Genomic DNA, 24,348 nt, shown 5'->3' on the forward strand with positions numbered 1-24,348 from the left:
AGGTAGGACTCTTCTCTACCCACAGTAGTGAGTGACATCTTAGCAGTTAAAAGGCAAAAGCCAGTTAAAGCCCATCACTGCATCCTTGCTCTTGATCCAGAAAATAAGCTGAGCAGTGTTCACTACCACACAGTGCCTCTCTGAACAGCATCCCTTGAAGCCTGTTGGTTTATTTAATCCAAGAGATCTGTGAAGGTTTCAGTATAAAGTCGACAGCTTGATGGAAAGAGGCCACTCACCCTGCTCTTTAAAATCAGTCAGAATAGACTCTGTTTCCCATACTGTATATAACCCATCTTGGGTTTTTGAAAAGCAAGAGGATTTTTTTTCCTATGTCCAGAATTTAAGAGAAAATACACAAGCCAAAGTGAAGTGCTTTAATTCCTGAATTTGCATTCTCAAATGTTACCAAATGGAAGACCTATGGGAGTTCCCTGCCTTGCCTTTCCTCTCTTACTACCAGTCTGTATTCTTACCATTTCTTCATTATATGTGTGAATGAAAAATATTGCCAGCCATGTCAGTAAGCAAAGGATGCTGTGGCCATCAAGTCATCAGCCACTACCACCACTCTCAACAGTGAGCAAAGGGATGCAGACAAGCAGGTGGCTGGGCCTCTGCTGCCACCTCCAGGGGTGCACCCTGAGGGAACTCGGGATATAAAAGAACAGGATACTGGCCCCAGACAGCTAGGATACATATCAAAGGAAGGCTTTCAGTGAGCCCAGACCTTTACACCTTCCAGTACACAGAAAAGCACTAAATTCCTTAACTTGAGATATCTGGTTTTCTTTAACAGTAACCTTTTGATGTTCTGACTACCTGCTCTTTGTTGCAAAACTCATATATCCTGGCTTCTCCCTCGCCTGGGAGGAACAGTCTTTTAGAGCAATCTGAGAGGCTGCCTTCTGGGTTCGAGTCCTTAGGAAGTCACCAATAAAACACAACTCTCAACTTTTAGGTTGTGCATTTTATTTCAGTCAACAAATGTTATATAAATGAACCTCATTTATTAAGATCCACACAGTTCTTTTGACAAATTTTTTAATATTGAAAAGCTCAGGATTTCTAACTATTTCATATATCTTCAATTAATAGGTAAATATTACAGAAATAGAACTATGTGTAGCTCCCAGACTAGCGGAGGACAGAGGAGTATAATGTCATCAGTAGTCACCTGTCCAGCTGGAAAGCTCAGACAAGAAGCTCAGAGGATGGCTTTAGACGGGGAGTTTTCAGTGGGCTGAGCTCAGCCCCAAGCGTTATCGGGCCCTATAACAGGGAGGTGAGCAAGGAGGCCAGGCTTCTGGACCCCCGCTCTCAGACCTACTGCCGAGGGAAGGCCACAGCCTACTGCCAGGTTTGTCCCACGTGGCTGACAGCCAGCCCCATAGCCCACCTCCTTAGCATCACACTTTACTGCAGAACCATCACCCAGAAAATGTCCACAGGTTAAAAACGTAACTAACTTTTATTTCAGTGGGGAAGATTGTACATTCCTGAGCCCCTAAATGAATCCCCAATTTAAATATCAAAATGGATCAATTGCTTCAAAGTTAACCCTGGTTATCATATCATGACAAAACAAGGTGGTTTCCCTTCCCAGCGGACTCTCCAGTACCACTGTCTACCTGCATCCCTTTAGCTTTTGTTGCTGTCCTCACAAAGCACATAATACAGTGCTCTGTATTTATGTAAATCATTGTTACTCCCAGTGTCGGCCTTGGACCAGGAGCAAGAGCATCACCTGGGAGCTTGTTAGGAGTGCAGATTGATGGGCTCCATGTCAGACCCACTGAATCAAACTCTGGGGGTGGGGCCCAGGAAACTGGGCTTTTACCAGTCCCCCAGGGAACGCTGATGTACATTTAAGTTTGAGAATCATGATGTAATTGAACCTTCCATGCCAAAAAGAAAAAAATAATAAGAGAAAGAAATTTATCAATGCTAATGATTTCTGTAAACTAGCAAATCATGTATACTATGAGAGAAGGACTTAAGCAGCAAAAACCAACTATTCAGAGTCAAAAATGACCAGAGAGAGGGTTTCTGGATTCAGAGCAATCCACTCACAAGGCGTGGGACCCCGCCTCCACCCCAGATCACCTCTCAGAAATGCAAAGAAGTGTCTCCTGCACTGAAGTAGACAGAGAAAAAGGCACTACCAGTAAAGCCAAATTCATTAAACTCAAGTGAGCATATCTCTAGGGGTGACCATATTTCCTTCAAATGCCCCAAATTTGTTTTCTTCCCCTAAAAGCTTTCCCACCTCAGCCTCCTTCGCCACAAGTTTGGAAGTGTCCTTGGGCTTTGTTCTGAAGGCCCCACGCTCATCATTCTTCTTTATCTTTCCAGTAAAGGGTTACCTTCCAGTTCAACCTTTACCTTGGAAGAGGGGACCATCTACCTGACTTCTGAACCAAACGCTCTGGAAATTGAGGAGGATAACGCCTCCGTGCTTGATGTCTACTTAGTAAGTAACTTCTGGTTTCTTCCCCTTCCCCTCCTGGTTCACAAATGGACCCCAGCCATGGCTCATAGAAGAACAAGTTCTGTAAGATCAGGCATGCTTGGGTTTTCAAAGAAACAACGGCACTGTGTCACTTGTACAAATGATGTGTCTTTTCACAAGCCATGCTGTCCCTCAGTTCCTGTAGAACAGCACACAGAAGAACATCTAAGGTAAGATCCTAAATCGCTGTGTGTAATGAGAACAAGTGTCCTCTGGTCAAAGCCAAATGGGGTGTCTTGGTAGTCATTCTCCACAAGGTAATGTCTTCTTTGTTCATCTGCATCCACGTGTGTGGGCGTCATCTCTGCTCTGGGCTTACTCCCTTAATAAATTGGTCGCCTAAGAGGCACAGAACAGGGTTATAGGAAAAACCTGAATTCAGTGCCAGGTAATCTTGGCTCACTCCCTCCCTCCCTCAGTTGTCACCAACCAGCAGTGTGATCTGGGCAGAAACTTCTCGTTACCGAATTAAGTCGTAAGGACGCTGCTCGGGTCCTGGCCTGGCCGAGGCTCTCTGCCTTAGTGGGGAAAGATTCTTTTTCCGTTCGGGTTCGAGTAGCAAATAACGAAACTGAAGCTGAGATTGATGCAGTGCGAGCTTTATTTACTGGCCACAGATGGCTCAGCTGAACTAAGTTCACAGATCAACTTCTCACCCACGTGGGGAGAGGGATTTGACTCTAAAGAGTGAAGACAAGGCAGGGAGGAGGGAGGCTGATGATGGGACGCATGTGCGTTTGCCTGCCGTGTGGGAGGGGGCAGGGCTCTTCGCCGTAGGAATGTCATTTAGGTCACTCGTAGTCGTAAAATTTCCAGTCGTCAGTCATTGGTATCACTTAATTTGCTCATGTAGTACAGTGTGTGATGAGGCTCAGGGGCTGTTGGAGGGCAGATTTGTCACCATTTTGGTCCTAGCTGGTCCCATCTGGTTTTTTGTTTTCGTTTGTCTCTGTAACTTGCTTTCTTATCTCTGGACCCTGTGACTTAAAGATTTATGTTAAAGGCTGCTAAAGATGGGGGTTGGCACAGCTCTGGCAACACTGAGTATGTGTCCTTACTGCCAAAGGAGGTGTTGGAAAAACACCTGCCCTTGCGCCCTCACAAGGCTGCTTGGAGGATCATGAGTGGTCACAAGGAGGAACACCCTTTAGTGCCGGTCAAGTTGTCTATAGAGGCTTAACTAGATTGTTGGATGAGGCCTAGAAAGATACCCTGATGGTCTAGATTGCAAAAGGAGACTGAGTATTTTCCCTGTGAAGTACATCTCACACTCATTCTCCACACCTTTGTACATCTGCACAAAGTCTCGTGAAACAAGGCAAGTGTTGATCCAGAATTTTTTACTCTCCATCACTCTCGGTGTGCAAGCTCAACTTGGGGCATCAACACCACTTGCTGTGTGTCTACAGCAGCACATCTCCATGTCCCTACTTTATGCTTCCCCCTACTCCCCAGCATCGCACTATATTTCCTCAAGTGTACTCTGCAGTACTTCAGTCACCCATAATGTTACTCCTCAACCCAAAGCCTTCCCATGTCTTCCCACCTCTCCCAGAACAAAGTCCAAACTCCTTAAGGCCCTATGCCTCTCTGACCTCCTCCCTTACTGTTTCCTCCTTGCACATGGTATTCCAGCCACACTGGCCTCTTTGGCATTCCTCCTCCAAACCAAGCACATTTCTCCCCCAGGACCTTTGCATTTATTGTTTCCATCTGGACACACTTTCTCAGCTGTCCCATGCATGCTTCTTCACTTCCTTCAGGTCTCAGCCCAAACACCTTCTCAGATAAGCTTCCTTTGATTCCCTATATAAAATAGCAGCTTCCTCCCCACCAACCATTGTGAAAGGTTGGTTTTGTTTTGTTTTACAACCTGAATATCCTGGTTGTAACACATTTCCCCCCCCCCCCCACTGTCTTCACTTAAAAAAAAAAAAAGTAAGTTACAGTATATTGCAAAATCCTTGAAGAGTTTTTGCTCCTCTCTACAACCAAGACAATAGAGAATTATATAGGAAAAAACGTACAGTATTAGTCCCATTGTCAGCTTGGTTTCATCCAGAAGTAGAAATCAGGAAAGCTGAAATAAAAGACCAGTGACCAAGTGAAATCTCATCTTCATAAGCTGAGGGTTCATGCTGCTTGTGTGTATCTTTACAACAAGCAGATGTGCACCGGCTGGGGGCCTGTGATACTCCTGAGTGGAATGTAAAATCACAAGGTAGTTACAATGACATTGCTGGCCCCGGTTCCTTACCTTGTTATCCCTTATTCCTTTGGCAGAAGTTATCTTATTAGTCATTTTGATCCTCCTTGGCTCTCAGTTTTCTCTCTAAGAATATTGCTATTTATTTGGTTTTATTACTGTATAACTTCGGGTTTTTTGTGTCTTAATATTAAACATTAAAAAGCATAGCTTTTCAGAAAAGGATAGTGCTTGCCTCAGAAGCCATAGGGAAAAGCCACAGTACTCACTGTTGGTTGTACTGAGAACACTTGAGGATCGGTTCCAAATAAAGGAATCACGGGAGTTTGGCACTGACAGAGCAGTGGTAGTTAGTTGGCCGGTGTGGTCAGCTTGACACCAGTCTTCCTAGCACAGCATTTGTTGTGATTCAGATACACTGGAGAACAGGAAAGGAGAGGGAGGGCAGGCTGTGGAGGGGTAACAAGACAGTAGAAGTTTTTCTCACCAAGCTTAGAGAAAAACCAATCTTAGCCTCATCTTTATAGTTGATAATATTAAGCTGTGAAACATTTTGGAGCATTTTTTATATGCCTGGCACTGTCCTAAATACTTTATGTATATACATTTTTAATTCTTATTTTGTATTGAAATGTGGTCAATTTACAGTGTTAGTTTCAAGTGTACAGCAGATCGATTCAGTTATACACATTCATATCTTTGTATGTATTAATTTCATCTTTACAACAACCCTATGAGGCAGATGTGGTTATTAGCTCCATTTTACAGATAAGGAAGTCAAGGCACACGGAGATTATGCTATTTGCTCCAAATTTTGCAGCCAGTAATCAATAAGAGCTGGGATTCAAACCAGTGGAGACTAGCTCAGAGCCACTCTAAAATGCTGAGCTATGCTGCCTGGACTAAGAATACTGCTTACTTTACATATGCAGACTAGACCCAGAGAAGATAAACAGCCTGCCCAAGATCAGACAACAAGGTAATGTGGCAAGAAAAATGTAAAAAAGGACCCAGAGGCAAATGTGGGTTAATAAACATTGATTCTTTTTAAATTTCAATTCAGAATGTGAAAACTCAAGAAGAATGGCATCAGGGAAAGAGTTGGGTAGTGTTGGAAGAGCACAGGACTTGGCGGTTTTTTACTGAAGTGTAGTTGACATACAGTATTATATTAGTTTCAGGTGATTCAATAGTTTTATAGATTGTACTTCATACAACGTTATAAATATTGACTATATTCCCTGTGCTGTACATTACATCCTTGTAAGTTGTTTATTTAATACCTAGTAATTTGTACATCTAAGTAATCTCTTTCACCTGTCTTGCATCTCCCCTCTGGAACCACTAGTGTGTTCTGTGAGTCTTTCTGTTTTGTTATATTCATTTGTTTTAGATTCCACATACAAGTGAAACATAAAGTATTTGTCTTTCTTAGTCTGTTTCATTTCACTAAGCAGAATACCCTCTGGATCAACCCAGTTGTTGTAAATGGCAAACTTTTCTATGGCTGAGTAATATTCCATTATGTATATGTGCATCACATCATCTTTATCCATTCATCTATTTATGGGAATTTAAATTGCTTCCATATCTTGACTATTGAAAATAATGCTGCAGTGACAATAAGATATATACACCCTTTTTTCAAATTAGTGTTTTCTTTTTTTTTTTTCTTCTGGATATATACCTGAGAGTGGAATTGCTGGATCATACGGTAATTCTATTTTTAATTTTTTGAGAGACTTTACTGTTTCCATAGTGGAAATATAAATTGGTGCAGCCACTAACAGTGTACTAGTGTTCCCTTTTCTCCACATCCTCGCCAACATCTGTTGTTTGTTGTGGTTTTGATAGTAGCCATTCTGACAGCTGTGACATGATATCTCGTTGTGGTTTTGATTTGCACTTTCCTGATAATTAGTGATATTGAGCATTTTTTCATGTGCCCAGTGGCCATCTATGTTTCTTCTTTGGAAAAATGCCTATTCAGGTCCTCTGCCCATTTTTTAATCAGGTTTTTTTTTTTAACATACAGACAGTTGTATGCATTCGTTATATATTCTGGATATTAACCCACTATCAGACATATTGTTTGCAAAATATCTTCTCCCATTCAGTAGGTTGCCTTTTCACTGAGTTATTGTCAGTTTACAATGTTGTGTCAGCATAGCATAGGATGTGGGACAATCATTAGAATGGCCAAACTGAGCCTGTACCATATGCAGGCACTATATTATCTCAGTGCTTTCCTTACACTAGCTCTTTCATGAAGGGAGGTATCATATTTGCCTCCATTCATGCAGGTAAGGAACCTGAGGCTTGATTGATCAGTTCTCAGAGGTAGTAAATGGCAGAGCCAAAATTCAAACCCAGCTCCTACTCTGAGCACCCTAGGACTGTAATTGTTACTGAGCGATACTTCCATCTCATTGGAATCATGCTCCTAATAAAGGTCAGAGATGGATCCAAAAAGGAAGGAGTGGGGGATTTTATGTTAAGAATAGTTTTCATAAAATTCCCCTTTCATCATTGTTTCCTTTCTGACTACTTTTTGAAATCCAGTACAGCAGTTCTTAAATCTTTGGGTCTCTAGATCCAGTTACATTCTAAAAACTGAAAATCCCAAAGAGTTTTTATGTCTATGGGTTATATCTCAAAATTTCGTATTTTAGAAAACAGAGGCAAAACATTATCTCACATACATCTCAGCAATGTTCTCCTAGAGCAGTCTACCCAAGCAATAGAAATAAAAGCAAAAATAAACAAATGGGACCTACTTAAACTTACAAGCTTTGCACAGTAAAGGAAACCATAAGCAAAACAAAAAGACAACCTACAGAATGGGAGAAAATATTTGCAATAGATGAGACTGACAAGAGCTTGATTTCCAGAATATATAAACAGCTCATACGACGTAATAAGAAAAAAACAACCCAATCCAAAAATGGGCAGAAGACCTAAACAAGCAATTCTCCAATGAAGAAATATGAATGATCAGTAGGCACATGAAAAAATGCTCAATATCACTAATTATCAGAAATGCAAATCAAAACTACAGTGAGGTATCACCTCACACCAGTCAGAATAGCCATCATTCAAAAGTCCACAAACAATAAATGCTGGAGAGGCTGTGGAGAAAAGGGAACCCTCTTACTGCTGTTGGTGGGAATGCAGTTTGGTGCAGCTGTTGTGGAAAACAGTATGGAGATTCCTCAAAAACTAAAAATAGACTTACCATATGATCCAGCAGTCCCACTCCTGGGCATATATCAAGAGGGGTCTTTAATTCAAAAAGATACCTGCACCCCAGTGTTCGCAGCAGCACTATATATGCTGTTTACACAGTGTCGCAATAGCCAAGACATGGAAACAACCTAAATGTCCATCGACAGGTGACTGGATAAAGAAGCTGTGGTGTATTTATACAATGGAATACTTACTCAGCCATAAAAAAAGAATAAAATGATGCCATTTGCAGCAACATGGATGGACCTGGAGAATGTCGTTTTAAGTGAAGTAAGCCAGAAAGAGAAAGAAAAATACCATATGAGATTGCTCCTTTGTGGAATCTAAAGACAAATGAACTTATATATAAAACAAAAACAGACTCACAGACATAGAAAACAAACTTATGGTTACCAGAGGGGGAAGAGGGTGAGAAGGGATAAATTGGGAATTCAAGATTTGTAGATACTGACTGGTATATATAAAATAGATAAACAAGTTTATACTATACAGCACAGGGAACTATATCTGATATCTTGTAGTAGCTTACAGTAAAAAAGAATATGAAAATGAATATATGTATATTCATGTATGACTGAAGCACTGTGCTGTACACTAGAAAGTGACACATTGTAAACTGACTATATTTCAATAAAAAAATTTCAATATTCATTCAAAATAACTATTAAATGTTAAATACGTTTTTATGAAAACAACTATTTCCCAGAACCAAAATAAATTTAGTGAGAAGAGTGGCATTACTTTACATTCTTGCAGTTCACATTGTCTGACATAATAGAATAAGGCAGATCCTTCCATCTGCTGCTCCATCGGTCTGGGGTGCTCTGGCCCACCCACTGTGCACCCACGAGACAGAATGGGAATGAAAAGGCAAATAACACCAAGTGTTAAATAGGAAAATTGTTGGACCTCGTAGATCCACAGAAGTGATCCCCCACACCATTGTTCTATTACTTTAACTTAGTGCCTTCAACTCTTGCAGAACCAAACGGGACATGAATTAATTAGAAATAGGCACCAAGATTCTGTGCTGATCTCCACCTCTCAGTACTCACTGACCTTGAGTTAAATCACCCTTTTAGCCCTCAGTTTTCTCATTTATGAAATGGATCATTAAATCACTTCTTAAGGCCCCTTCCAGCTCTGACTGGCCACGACTTATTCTGAATTACAAGGAGTTACAGAAATAACGTTTTTCTGCAGAATAGCTAGCTACAGCTGTTACTCCAAATGTCACTCTCTCATCACATATTCTACCATCAACCTTCACAGTATTTAAACTTAATTTTTGTGGCAATACATCTAGAAAGTTTTGCACCATTAACTTATAATTCCAGGGTGTGTTTTCATGCTGGAGAGTTTTATTTTGCATGTCCTTCCAATCTGAAAGGAAACAGCTCATTGCCTTCCCTTCAGTATTTTCATTTGCCTCCACATTGTGAAAGAGTGGACAGCAAAGAAGTGTCAGAAGAGAAACCAGCCTTGCCTACAACCTCTGTCTCTCCTTTCTCTTGACCTGATGAGAATCTTCATCATGCCATCCTTATGAAAGGGCAGTTGAAGGTTTCTGCAGTGACACTGTGTTGGGTGGTGTAACCAAACAGAGTCAGATTTCTCTTGTAATGTTTTGTCTCCTTTGAGAATTGGTAGTTGTAATTAATTCCTTAGTGCTATTATTTGTATACTAATGGACGATACTATTTAAATCATATATTTTAAAGGGATATAAACTCAAAATGATGTATGCACACCAGATAACATGAAATTCCCTTTTTAAAGATCTACCCACATTATGTGCATGTAAATTAGACCAGCCATCCTGCTTCTTCCAGTGATTTGACATAAAATTAAAAGGATAGGTTACCTTGAAAAGCTGCTAATTGTTTCATCATCCTCATTCAAGCATTTGGTTCAGGTTGTATGTTCCTAGTTATTGCTTAGAAAAGGCCATTCACCTTCATGCTGTGGTTGCAGGCTATCTGATTCATTTTCAAATATTCACATCAAGGGAAGTGCTTTTGAAGATGATTTTATCCAATGACCAAAGATGTGTTTTCCATTGAATTTAGAGTTGATGACACAGATTGGGGTATTTAAAAGAATACAACAGAAATGAGCAGGCACTGCTGACTTTAAATGGGCAATCATGCAGTCTTCACAAGAGAGCCAGATTCCACTTTTTGAATAGTCCCCGATAGTCTAAGGCACTCATCACAGGTAGCTGTTACGTCAGTTCCTCAGGTGGCTTCTTTGCCTGATGTAGAACTCAATTTGGTGTTAATGGAAAGAGGCACCACCAACAAAGGCTTGAAGCTGAAAAATGTCATGGGTGAGAGTGTCCTTTTTTATAACTAGCTGGGGATGGATGGGTACGTGGGAGATAATGGGACTGCTTTTTTAAATAACAGAAGTTTGAAAGATGGCTGCCACAAAACAATGATTTTCTATTATGATTTAGTCCCGAGGTTATGTCCTTTTTACACTTTCCGTTTTAACAGTTTCTCAGTAATATGTCCAGCTATGTGTTTCTGTAAGATGGCTGTTGGAAGAGCAAAAATAGCTGTGGGCAAAGGGGAAGAAACAGTTAAGCCTTTTTCTTTTTTTTTCTTTTTTCCAGCCATGCCAGTATTGGAGATTAGTTCTCTGATGTGCAGCTGTTGGACAGCTTGGTTATTTAATGTGTCTTTAGGGTGGTTAATAATACTCTTTGATCATGGGAAGAAGGGTGGCAGAGAAGTGAAATGATTGAATTAAAAGCTTATCATACTATTATGCATGAGAAAAGCCTGAGAAAAAGAAGAAAAACACTTCAAATTAGGTCACGGGGGTCCTACAAAATTCACTGGGACTTTTTGGCAAGAAAAGGTGCCTTTCTGGACCTGACTCCGCTGGCACTGAAGTTAATGACTTGGATGTGAAGTATCGGGTCTCTAATCACGCTCTGCGTGAGCCAGCACTGGCTGCTGCAAAAGATGTTTACTTGGAACAGTGGCAATTCTGTTGCTTCTCAGCAGAGAGCTAGAGTCCCCACCCACCAAAGATGCTGCTCGAGTTTTGGGGAGACTTTATTGAGAGCAAAATAGGAAGAGAAGCAGCAAAGACGGCCTTTGGCTTGTAAGGCCTTGCACCAGAATGCCATTTCCTTCCTCCATGTGAACGTGTCGTTGAGAAAGGAAGAGTTCAGAAAGGGCAAAATATGGCCTTCCTTTTTTTTTAATCTTCAGGAATGTTTGACCTTCTTAAGTCTTTGACCAAGTAATATTTCTAAGACATGTGGAAGAGCTGGAAAAAATGGGCCCACCTGCCTGAGCCCTGTGGCACCTAGAAGCAATCCCTGTACTGAAACAAATGATGCAAGCTTCCAATTAACAAGGGAGCCCCGTCGATCTGGATTAGGAGGTCACCATAGGAATTTTCTTTTTTAACAAACAGTATTAAGCTACAGTTTAAGGATTAGCTTCACTAACTGGAGTTATAAAGGCTTACTGGCTTTTCAGTTCAATTAGGCCCAGAGTTAACAATTGAATGACAGCAGGCAGGACTACAGTAGATGTTTTTCTGTGTTGACCTAGCGTTACACCCAGTCGTGCCTCACAGGCCAGCTTGATCTCCGCCTTCCTCAAGGCCAGTTCGGCTCTCCAACTTACACAAGTCTGTTATCCATCCAGGCCCTCCTTGGGTAGTCCCATTATTTTTTATTCTTTACCTCCTAACAACAGCTTCTCTCCCCTTCCCTACTCTCTCCAGGCGCCCCCTGTTGCTTCTGATTTTAATTTCATCTCCCTATCACAGGAACCAGTGTTCACTAGCCTCCTGAGCCTTCCCAACTCTTGGGAAATGAGTGTTTGAGGAAGAACAATCTCTAATGGGATGAACTTAGGGTCCACCAGGCCCTGAGCCTTCAGGAAACAAACAGCAAATTCACAAGGAACTAGATTAGGAACAAATGAGAATTTTAGGGAAAGCAGTTTAGTTCATACCTGTGGATATGGTGAGCAGGGCTGTTCTCATTCATCCCGTTGGCTCTCCTGGGATCTGAGGAGGAATGGGGGAATCAGGGAGAAGGCATAAGTCCTGACCACTTAATAAAAAAAAAAAAAAAATAGGACTTCCCCAGGCGTGGTGGACGGCATGGGGGTGCCAGGGCCTGGCTTCCCTTTGGTTTGTCCCCACCTGTGTTGTTTTCCAAGGGCTCCCACAGCAAAGTACCACAGACTAGGAGGCTTAAACAACTAACAGTCTCCCAGTCTGAAAGTCTGACATCTGTGGTCAAGGTGTTAGCAGGGCTCTGCTCTCTCCGAAGGCTCTAGAAAAGGATTCTTCCTTGCTTCTTCCAGCTTCTGTGGGTCCACGTGGTCCTTGGCGTGGTTTGACTTGCAACACTCCAACCTCTGCCCCAGTCTTCACATGGCCTTCCCCGTTGCTCTCTTTGCATCCTCTCTCCTTCTGGTGAGGACACCAGTTATTGAATTTAGGGCACATCCTAATCCAGTACCACCTCATCCTAACTAATTACATCTGCAGGGACCGTATTCTTGAATAAGGTCACACTCCAAGGTTCCAGGTGAATGTGGATTTTCAGGGGACACTTCAACTACACTGCCTTCCTGAGGACATGGAAAAGGGCACGCTCTTTGCCATGCTCAGCCCCATTTTCCTGTTCACTTCCCATCTCCCTGGCTAAGGTGCTGTGAGGTTAGGTAGAAGTTTCCAAATTATTGTGGCTTTCTCACAAAAGGAATCAGGTAAATGAATGTATTAACAGATACAGTCACCTGTTGGGGGCCTGCTGTATATAAGAAATAAAATCCCTGGGGGTGGACCAGGGCGTTGGTATTTTTAAAAGCTCCCCACGCATCCAGGGCTGAGATCCAGTCAGCTTGTTGACAGGGTCCTTCAGCTCTGAGCATCCTGTGATTCTTCTACACTGGATATAAGGGAAAGCTGTATTACTCCCCTAAAATCCCCTCCTAAGATGTTGGCCAGTTTGCTTTGCTTTACATCAGAGGAAAAATGAACTTGAGTCTAATGGGAACCCTACGACATTCAAGTTTATGAATTGGGCTTGAGATTGTGTTCCCGCAGCAGGCCCTACTGCCCCCTACTGGTAGGAAGGTGCCTCTGACCAACCGGGATAAGACATGATTGAGGTCCTTGAGGTGAAAGCTAATTAAGAGCAAGCGTGAGGTTCAGTGGACTGTCCACTCCGTGTACGTTACGGTAGCCTCTCGGTGCTGTGTGCGCACGTTCGGCAGGGGCACATCCTTCAAACAGCAAAGGCAGCTCCCTCTGACAGGCCCAGCATCCACCACCTTTCAGGTTGGACTGGAGGCTGCAATTACAGTCAGCCACAAAAATGAAGGTGCTAATCTTCCCTAGGATCCCAGCGTGCCCTTCCCATCCATCAAGGCCGGTCTTCACTTGAGCGTCTTCGAAAGGGCCCTATGGCAGTTTGGGGAGCGCACGTAGAAAATGCTGCTTTCAACTGCTGAGGCAGCAACTTTAATGAAGCGTCAACAAATGTGGGGTGGAAAAAGTCTTTTCTTCACTTTCTATGATGCTCCACCCCCAAGTGACAGTAGCTTTTGTAGTAACCCCGAAGAGAGGATAGGAGAAAGTATACTAAAATATAGAGCCTCATTTAAAAAAAAATTCTAAATCCCAGTAATGGTTACTGTATCAGTTTGCTAGGGCAGCCATAACAAAATACCACCAGTGGGGTGATGTGAACAACAGAAATGTACTGGCCCACAGTTCTGGAAGCTAAAAGTCCAAGATCCAGGTGTTGTCAGGGTTGACTTCTTCTGGGGGCTGTGAGAGAAGACCTGTTCCAGGCCTCCCTCCGTGGCTTGTAGATGGCCATCCTCTCCCTGCGTCTCCCCTCTGTGTCTGTTTCCCCTAATGACCTTATTTTAACTTACCTCTGTAAAGACTGTCTCTCCAAATAAGGTCACATTCTCAAGTACTGGGGGTTAGGGCTTCAACAGATGAACATGGGGTGGGCATATTTCAGTCTGCGCTGGCTGCTGTGTGTTTTTGTGAAGAAAAATGATACCCAACAAAGCACTGAGAGGGGAACGCCTGGACGGGGTGCAGCGTCTAGTCCCTACGCTCTAGACTGTGGCTGGGGGGCCTCTGGTGTCTCACTCTCTCCTTCTCTATAGGGAGCGAGGAGCCAGTGGCCTCGTCCCATGGCGGTGCTTGTTTTCGAATGAAACCAGTACCTTATTCCTCTCCCTACATTTTCCAGAGTGAGTTCGGTTGTGGCCCCAGGGCTACGTGATTATAGTAGATAATCAGGTAACCATTTGGATTTACCATTAGCCAAAGTTACCCTTGTGCTGGGAAGTCCGCTATAGAATTGTCAGCCCATATAAATCATTGATGCCCTCAGGCTCCCCTTAGGTCTTTGTGGAAAACAACTTAATCAGGCAAGGAACTGTGCTAAGATATTGGTGCTGCACTAACAGTTTTTAAGTGAGAGCCCATAATCCTAAATCCATCCCATGAGACTTCCAAGATCAGTGCCAGCATTTTGCTTGGGTCTGTTTTCCTCTTATCAGTAGTCTATGTGCTGGTTGGCGTGGAACGCTTTGCTAGGGCATTTCAAGGTCAGCAGGAAGCCTGGCACTCCATGTGCTGCCAACACCTCAGAATTCAACAAAACTCTCCCAGGTTGGGCACAACATGGGAGTTTTCATCCAAATTGTACATACCCTTCAAAAGACTTCTCAGTTAAGGCCCTGCAATCCCTGGTTCTTGGGAAAGAATAATTTCACCACTGATTCTGAGTCTAAAACTTTTAAGCGCGAAGGTAAGGAATTCTTCCTTCCTGCTATAAAACCCCACAGAGCTGTGATTTGACTCCATACATACACTGTGTCCTGATTTCTGTAGCACTAGCGTATTTATTTTTCACCTCCTAAAAAAATGATGAACTTTTGGACTGTTGTACAAAGAGGAACCCCCTACTCCAGTCTATCCCCAAGTGGTTGTACCTTGTAAAGTACCCCAATACATGGGAGATAGGAATATATAATAAAATGTAAGCATTGAGCCTTATGTTTAAAAAAAAAAAAGATTTCCAGAGCCTATGGTGTCTGCTTGGTGTTTGAAGCTCAGGGATCACTGAGAAAGCGATCTTATGGAACCCAGAGAAGGAGGGGACTGCAGACTCTGGGGGATGATGAGGGTGGGGCAGTATGAAGCCTTTGTGTGTGCTGGTGGGGATGCTGTGGGTTTAGACTAAGATGCAGGAAGTGAGGAAGGATGAGTTTATGTGCTCTTGTGGCAGCAGACAGAATGTTGGCCAAAAGAATAAGAACAATAGAGAACAGAAAGGAAATTGTGTGAGGCTGGGGAAAACAGGGGCTTGGTGTAGGAAAAGGAAAGAAGGGACTTGCCACCTACAATAGCCTGGAGAGACATCACTGTTTTCTCTCAGAGGTATTTTAGCAAAGAATTTCAACTTGAAATCAAAGTGAGCTGTCCCTGGCCACCAGACAGGGAAAGGCCCTGGGGCTGCCCTCTGAGGCAGTTAGCATTAAAAAGAACATCGGCCCCCCCCCCCCCCACGGTCCGGAGCTCCCGGATTGTGTAGACCCCGGGACTATTGAATGTTGTCATCTTGGCCACTCTGGCCATGAAGTTCTGCTTCTGTTTCAGCTCTGTCTTAAAATCCCCTCACAACACATTGCAGATCTCATTAAATTCTGTTGGCTAAATATTTCTTTTAAACAGTAGGTAGAAGGTGTGTGTGAATGTGTGTTTCAGGGAGAAGACTGAAAAAAATGAGAGGGATGGAAATGACCCTCAGAAAAGAAACTCCTCTCTTTTGATGCTCTCTGCGTGTGGCTCTAAGAAGTGAACTCAGTTAGACCCTCCAACTTAGCCTACCTACTGGGGAGTGCTTTACTTTTGGGGTCTCCCTGGGGCTATCTGGCTTCCCCATAGAGCAGTCTACCCTCAGAAAGGGTTTTTTGGTTAGGAAACAGACTGCTTTTGATTTGCGATGTTCCTTTATTTCTGTGTTTGAGTTTTAAATAATTTTATTATTGAAAAGGCTTTGCACAACCAGTACCACGGAAATACAAAAAAAAAAAACCAAACCCATAAACGAATACTGTGAACAACTATATGGAAACAAATTGGACAACCTTGAAAAAATGGACAAGTTTCTGGAAACATACAGTCCCACCAAGACTGAATCAAAAAGAAATAGACCACTTGAACAGACCAATCACTAGAAATGAAATAGAATCAGCAATAAAAAACCTCCCCACAAACCAGTCCAGGACCAGATGACGTCACTGGGAAATTCTACCAAACATACAAAGAACTCATACCAATCCTTCTCAAACTCTTCCAAAAGATTGGAAAGGAGGAATACTCCCAAACTCTTTCTATGAGGCCACCATGACCCTAATACCAAAGTCAGACAAAGACACTACCATTAAAAAAAAAAAAAAAAAAAATGGCTTAAAGATTTAAATACAAGACAAGACACTATAAACCCCCTAGAAAAAAAACATAGGAAAAACATTCTCTGACATAAATCTTAGCAATGTTCTCCTAGGGCAGTCTACCCAGGCAATAGAAATAAATGCAAAAATAAACAAATGGGACTTGATTAAACTTACAAGCTTTTGCACAGCAAAGGAAACCATAAGAAAAACAAAACAACCTATGGAATGGGAGAAAATACTTTCAAAACATGAGAATGACAGAGCTTTAATTTCCAGAATATATAAACAGCTTCTACAGCTTAATAACAAAAAAAAAAAAAAAAACAAAGAGCCGAATCCAAAAGTGGATAGAAGACCTAAACAGTTCTCCTAAAAGAAAAGACCTAAGCAGTTATCCAGTGAATACATACAAACGACCAATAGGCACATGAAAAAATCCTTAATATCACTAATTACTGGAGAAATGCATGTCAAAACTATAATGAGGTATCACCTCACACCAGTCAGAATGGCCATCATTCAAAAATCCACAAACGATAAATGCTGGAGAGAGTGTGGAGAAAAGGGAACCCTCCTACACTCCTGGTGGGAATGTCGTTTGGTGCCACTGTTTTGGAAAACAGTATGGAGATTCCTCAGAAAATCTAAAAATAGACTTACCATTTGATCCAGCAATCCCACTCCTGGGCATATATCCAGAGGGAACTCTAATTTGAAAAGATTCATGTACCCCAATGTTCATAGCAGCACTATATACAGTAGCTAAGACATGGAAGCAACCTAAATGTCCATTGACAGATGACTGAATAAAGAAGTTGTGGTATATTTATACAATGGAATACTACTCGGCCATAAAAAAAATTGAATAATGCCATTTGCAGCAACATGGATGTACCTAGAGATCATCATTCTAAGTAAACTAAGCCAGAAAGAGAAAGAAAGACACCATATGATACCACTCATATGTGGAATCTTAAAAAAAGAGGACACTAATGAACTCATCTACAAAACAGAAACAGATTTGCAGACATAATCAACAATCTTATGGTTACTAGGGGAAAGGGAGTGGGAAGGGATAAATTTGAGAGTTTGAGATTTGCATATGTTAGCCACTATATAAAAATAGATTTAAAAAAAATTTCTTCTGTATAGCACAGGGATCTATATTCAATATCTTATAATAACCTTTAATGAATATGAAAACAAATGTACGTATATATATATTATGCAAGACTGGGCATCGTGCTGTAGAGCAGAAATTGACACATTGTAACAGACTATTTCAATTAAAAATAAATTTAAAAAGGCTTTGCAATCTTTGACCACATGTGTGCATTATTGCATAGTTTCAATCATAGAATTAAGCCCTTGATTTTAAGTGGAAGTAAAAATATAGACTATACACACATATGTGGGATAAACAATGCTGGGAATTAAAGCCACAGAACTACCTAATTACTCTACTCTTTTCCTGCCAACTCTTACCACACCTTTACCTTCAGGTCTCAGAATTTAAAATACATTGTGGATTAGATACACAACAAGTTTCTTCTGTGTAGCACAGGGAACTATATTCAGTATCTTGTAATAACCTTTAATGAAAAAGAATATGAAAAGGAATATATATATGTGTATGTATGACTGAAACATGTTGTACACCAGAAATTGACACACTGTAAACTATACTTCAATAAAATATATGTATATATCCTGGACTCAGAGCCTCACATGCATAGGAGGAAACCTCAGCATCTGTAGACGAATGACTGTGTGCACGTGCATACTCACACAGTTCACTTGGTGACAGAGGTGAAATGTCATTCTGTCACCCCATCCCTGAGATCTGGCTGGCTTCTCTTGCCAAAGCACCAGTTCCCAATTCTGTATCTAAAGCCATCAGCTCAGGAGAGGGTTGAATCTCAGAGCACCTCCAGAGAAGTTGAGTCCAGGATATATACATATATTTTATGGAAGTATAGTTACTAGTGTTTTGGGCAGTAACACCTGAAGGAGCCCATCTTCATGCTGGGGAGTTCGAGGGACTTACATGTGTACATTTTGAAGAATAAACTCAAGCTATGAGTTTCTTCATAGGGCAGGCAGATAGCTGATGTTCTGTCTCTTCATTAATGGCTCATATAGATTTGTGGATTATAATTGAAAGAAAGGAAAATTATTGCACATTTTGAACTAAATAAGGGATAATGAAATTGCCTTCTGCAGCCGCCACACTGTGGCCAATTTACAAGAGATACATTGTGCTTTCAGATCCCACAAAAGACTTAATGGCCTGCCAGGCCACCTCATTCTGTTAGGGTTATAAATCAGCACAAAAATGGACACTTGCAGATAACCAACTGTGCCATCCCAGGATTACATTACAACATGAATACAGAAGTGGCAGTTCCCACCCAACTTTGACATTCTTGTTACCCTGGGGGTGAGAGTGGGTGTTAAACAAAGTTTATAGAAACTTCTACAACATCCTCAGTTTAAAAAAAGAAAAATACTTAGTGACTATAAAGGATTTTTTATGACCAGAGCTGGAAATGACTCATTTTTTTTAATACTAAGGAGATTATAATACCTAGTTTGATTTTTTACTGACTTATAAATTTAACCAGTTTTATGAGAAATGCCACTATTACATTTCTTTTGAGATAGTGGTTTATGTGACAGGAACTATTTTTAATATTCTGAGTTATTTGGTGGTATAAATTTACCAATAGTATTTAATAGGATCTTGTAACAGAGTGTGGTGATCATGTGACATGGACCCTCACACAACTAGCTGCCACGCATCCAAGGCCCCTGCCTCACCTCCACTCCTCAGTGACAGCAACTGCCCCTCCTTCCGTGACCACTCATTTCTCTACTCTGGTTAGAAAAAATTTCCACATCGAACCAAAACTGGCTTCTACACATTTGTCCCAAGTCTGGTCTTGGAGCCATGGAGTCTCACCCCTTGGGTCTCAGCAAGATGGCTGGCTGGGCTCCTGTGCTGCGGGAGAGGAGGGCAGGAGGCTCAGGATGCCTGATGGGGGAGGCAGAGAGGGTGAAGCCTTTACCCCTCTGCTCACTCACCTCACAGGTTCCGATATTCCAATCCCCAGCCTGAGGGTCTTGGCCAGCCTCGCAGCTACTGTTGAGGTGTCCTGGGGCTCGACTAACCTAGTCCCTAACCCTTTCTTCCCCAGGGCGAGCCTGCAGCTATTCAAAGACAACCATTACGCCCTGTCTCTACATCTCCTGTTTTCTAGACCCAAGCCCAGGTCTTTAGCCAAGTTCATGGGTCTTGGGTTTGGTGCCCTTCACTGAGGGATCTTTCCAGGCAGGGCTCAGATTAGTCAATGTCCCTTTCAGAGTCTGGTGCTAGAAACCAGACACAGAGCTTCAGCTGCGATCTACTGGACAAGAAGAGCAGAACCGTCATCTCCTTTTGGAGTTTTTAAGAAAGCAGGGTTCAGATTGCATTAAGAAGGACCTTATAGTTTTATGTGGGATTTTTATGTGACGAGTTGACATGTGCCACACAGAGTTATCAAAATGAGCCTATTACAGACACCTACCCTGAGAACAGGGGCAGCTTCCTCTTTGCCCACTGCTGCCGCTCCCACCACCCATCGTCACCCTATTTCTGAAAGATCATTTGAGGAACAATGTGAGCATGTTGTACATTTAAGCAGGCAGACCTTTCCAATTTAGATTAATAAGAAGGAGCAACTCGGAAACAAAACAGTACATTAATTAAAATTACAACTCACAAGAGGCTCAGATTACATGATGAAAATACTCGCTTTTCAACAGAATCCTCTTTGACATAGTTTTTTTTTTCCCGTAATTTTCAGTTATTTCCAACTTTTGACTCAAGTTTTTCAGCCACCAAATGAATGTGTGAGGCCACAGAATTTTGTGCTCCCACCTGCAACCTTCTTAAAAACTATTTTGGAGGCACTGACATATACCAGGCACTACATGATATGTATATAATTTGTGTATATTGTGTATGTGTGTCTACGTACACACATACACAGACACTATTTCCCCACAGAAAAGTTTATGCCTTATAAAGTAGGATTACTCCCACTTTACAGATAAATAAGATGCAAAGATGGTTAAGTAACTTGCATAATGTCCTGTAGCTGTAATAATTAGAGCATCAATAGATTCAAGTTACTGTGTCTGTCTGAACATGGTAGCACTTCCCTGTGTATATCTTGGTACCTCTGTCAGAGGTTGAATTAACTGCCGCTGAACTTAAATGGCTCCCATTTTAGGTTAAATATTTGCTGGACCTAATTTTTACTCCCCAGCCACAGGGATAGTGTTTGAAAATGAACACAGCATTCACAAGTTCCAGACCGTGCTCAGGTTGCTCTGATTGGCTTCAGGCCTGGAATACCACAGCACACCCCCAAAGCCCTATACACTTGGAGGGCAGGAGTGTGTCTTAGCCAGCACTGTTTCCTAGCACGTGCTGTGATGTGGTAGGAACTACAGTTACTTTGGTGTAACTTACATGTTGCAGGTCCACCAGAGAAGCATATGCTCATCACTGCAGCAGAATCGATCCCAAGCCTAATGCACTCCCACTTCTGCATGCACGTTTCCCAGCCACGAGTCACTGGGAGAAGTAATGAACTTGTGCTCCCACTCATGAGGCGCCATTATAAATTGTTGCCAAAAACTTAATCTTACATTTGCTTTCTTTTTCACCCAGTAAGTGAAAATGATGACCACCTAAGCAGATGGATGAGACATGAACAGTTGTGGAAGAGAAGTTTATCCACTCCAGAATTACCCAAAAGAACCTGACTGAGCCCCACTACACACAGTCATTATCAGCTGGACTTGGGAGTTTGCAAGATGTCAGGGGACGCTTGGTCAAGAGGCGGATCAGCAGATGTGATGTGAAAAATACCAACTCTTCTATCATTTGCTGTTGCTTGCCGAACTGTGAAGAACTGCATGAACTCTATTTAAGCTGCTTTCTACACCATTGCCAATCACCTTTTTGGACTTGGAAGTGCTATTTTCCTATTGACACTTACATTGTTTCATTTTGCATGCATCCAGTGATTATATATAAACAACATATGTAATCTGCTTATATATTTTTTAAAAATCCACTCATGCAAAATGGCAAATAAATTCTGTTCTTTTTTGCAAAGTTATAATCATAGCCCATGTCATTAAGTTTAAATTGGTTTCATATAAAGATCAGTGTAACAGACCTGTATACACTTTATAGAATACTAGCTTCTATAAAGATTTTTTCACTGTTTACTAGTGAAATAAGAAAAGCAAAGCTATTTATAAAAGGCCTTATGTCGTGTACATACATTGTCTTTGAAATATTTGTGATTTAGTTTATTGCTTGTAAAAGAGAAATTATATAATTTATTTAGTAAATACTATTGTAAACTAGTTTTATTGAGAGAAATAAAATATTTTGTTCTCAGGTGTGGTAGTACATTAATTCTAATGGTTTATGGTCTTTATATTCCTTTCATTTATAAATAAAAAAGAAGTAACTTCCCCCCACCAAAAATTTTTTTAATTGAAAAAAATAAGTAACTTAGATACTCCTCATTTTTACATATTCTGGAAACCTAAATAAACTGACTCTCATGATAGATAAAAACTGAGAGAAAATTCTCCAGGCCCTGAGGAAAGACTCAATGGCAGATTCTGCTCAACTTGTTCAAGAGACTTTCCCAGATGTCTTGGTGTGTTACCAGCTTTCACCGTGTTATGTTGTGGTAACAAACAATCCCCCATCTCTGGATAGGGGATCCAGAGCAACCCTTTTCTAGGACATGCCAGTCTTACGGCAGAAAGAAAAAAGTGATAGTGGAACCATGGGAGCTCATAAAGCTTCTGCTGAAATACAGTTTCCAGAACGTCTGCTCACATTTCACTGGCCAAACCAAATGCCACTGAAAAGTCTGACGTCAAAGGGCTGAGAAGTACACTTCACATAGGCATAGACTCAGCAGAGAGGGGCAATGGATATATTAAGCAGTTAATTCACCTCTACCATCTCATTAGTGTCTCAAGCAGCTGCACAATCATATACTGCAGAAAAAAATCATTAGAAAGCAAAAATATGTTCCCGATGAGTAAGGTGCTCAGTGTAAACTACTTCAAGTTAAAGCAAGCTGACTCCTGTACACAACATGGTATTAACTTTTGTAAATGTAGCCTAGAGCCATGGTTACTCAGTCTAAGTAGTAATTTTACCTGCAGAGTTGGTGCTGGGACTCTATCCTGGGATGGGCTGACAATGGGGAATTTTACTGACGTGGACTGTGGGGGATTCTCTGCCTCTCTCTAGTACCCATGTGCTAGTAGATGCTCTTCTTACCACAGGGGTTTATGTAGCTGGAATCCCACTCTTCCCCTCCCATTAGTGAATCCACCCATTTATCTATGCAAGGGTCCTTAAGCCCAGGACCCACTGATTCCTTAAGAGGGTCCTAGATGAATGGATATTAATAGGGCCATGAAATAATACACACAAGTTGGGTATGCCTTTGTGTATATGGAGGCACTTTTTTTATGAAAAGACAGGCTATAATTTCCATCAACTTCACAGGGACTTTGACCCAAAAACTGTTAAGAACCACTATTTTAAGGCTTAACTCAAATGCTGTTTCAATGCTATGAAGCTGTCTATGATCCCCACCCTCTACTTCTACCACCATCACCCTTGGCCAGCCTATAATCATCACACCTGTCGTGTAATACCCTAACCTTTGTACCTTTTTTTAATAATTGAAGTATAACTTACATAGAATAGAGTACACAACTATTAATTGTACACTTCAGTGAATTTTTACATATATATACACCCTTGTTACCATCACCTAAAACAAGAGATAGACTATTTCCAGCTAACCTACAAGGCTCTTTCATGCCCCATCCCCATCAATGCCATTGGTGGGATTGATGCCTCCCTATCAATGCCTCAAAGATAACCATTGTTACTACTTCTGTCATCATGGATTTTTTTTGTTTTACAAATTCTCAAACTTCATATAAATGGAATCATAGAGTATGTACTCTTTGCTTTTGGTGGTGGTATTCAACACTATATGAGATCCATTCATTTCATTGTGTACAGTGAAAGCTCATTCTTTTTCAGTGCTGAGTGGTATTCCACTGTATGATTATTCCACAATTTTCTACTCTGTTGCTGATTGACATTTGGGTAGCTTCCAACGTGGGGCATTTTGATACATGAATGATGAGATCCCCAGACTTCTTCCTCCACTCCTCTCCTAAATGCAGACAACTTGACTTCTAGTACCCATACTGCGTGTGGAAGAATTTTCTCTCAAAAAATACCACTACTGGGAAATTAATGACCATCCTCTAATTTGCCTAGGATTGTTTGAGTTTATGCCTGACACTCAGGTTTAATAACAGTACATACTTTCACTCTCAAAAATGTTCCACTTTTTACCACAAATTATAAAGTTACATTACCAAGGGGGAAGTTTAAAGATAATAACATTGAAGATTCCCCCAATGACTGACAGCCAGGGAACCCTAGAGTGAAACTTAGCTATACCCTGCCCCCCATCAAGTGCTCACAGTGTTTAGTCCCCATTCAATGAACAGCCAACCAAGGATCACAAGACATCTAAGGAAATGCTCTAAAATGAGACAAGTATCCCAACAGAAGATTGCCGCTGGGGTAAAAAGGGACTAAAAGAAGTAAACTTCAAAACAAAAATTACCATACATCTTCAAAGATAATAAATTACATGGTATCCATGAAATATGGTCAGTATGCCATTACAAAAATGAACATTCTAAAAACCTTAAAGAGCTCTTGGAAATTAAAAGCATGATGGTGGAAACTCAGAACTAAGAGTGATTAGGAGATAAGGCTGAGGAGATATCCCAAAGAG

General features: G+C 41.4%; 1 protein-coding gene and 1 long non-coding RNA gene across 6 annotated transcripts in view; one reads left to right on the top strand and one right to left on the bottom strand.

Moving 5' to 3' along the window:
* The window catches only part of PIP5K1B (phosphatidylinositol-4-phosphate 5-kinase type 1 beta), a 283,779-nt gene extending 261,889 nt beyond the window's left edge, over positions 1-21,890 (top strand). For 2 of the 3 annotated variants that reach the window (XM_032477799.1, XM_032477798.1), the window contains 2 exons: positions 2,356-2,473; positions 21,150-21,886. In XM_032477799.1, coding sequence (XP_032333690.1) covers positions 2,356-2,473; positions 21,150-21,152 — 121 coding nt within the window. In that variant the 3' untranslated portion in view covers positions 21,153-21,886. Of the gene's footprint in view, positions 1-2,355; positions 2,474-21,149 lie in introns of all 3 variants that reach the window. The other variant, XM_032477797.1, reaches the window with a different exon arrangement.
* LOC116663145 overlaps positions 2,862-24,348 on the bottom strand; it is a 133,351-nt gene continuing 111,864 nt past the window's right edge. For 2 of the 3 annotated variants that reach the window (XR_004319244.1, XR_004319242.1), the window contains 2 exons: positions 11,945-11,999; positions 2,862-5,167 (listed from right to left, as the gene is read on the bottom strand). This is a non-coding gene — a long non-coding RNA (uncharacterized LOC116663145). The remainder of the gene's footprint in view (positions 5,168-11,944; positions 12,000-24,348) is intronic. The other variant, XR_004319243.1, reaches the window with a different exon arrangement.

This window comes from Camelus ferus, chromosome 4, assembly GCF_009834535.1.
Source record: "Camelus ferus isolate YT-003-E chromosome 4, BCGSAC_Cfer_1.0, whole genome shotgun sequence".
NCBI lineage: Eukaryota > Metazoa > Chordata > Mammalia > Artiodactyla > Camelidae > Camelus > Camelus ferus.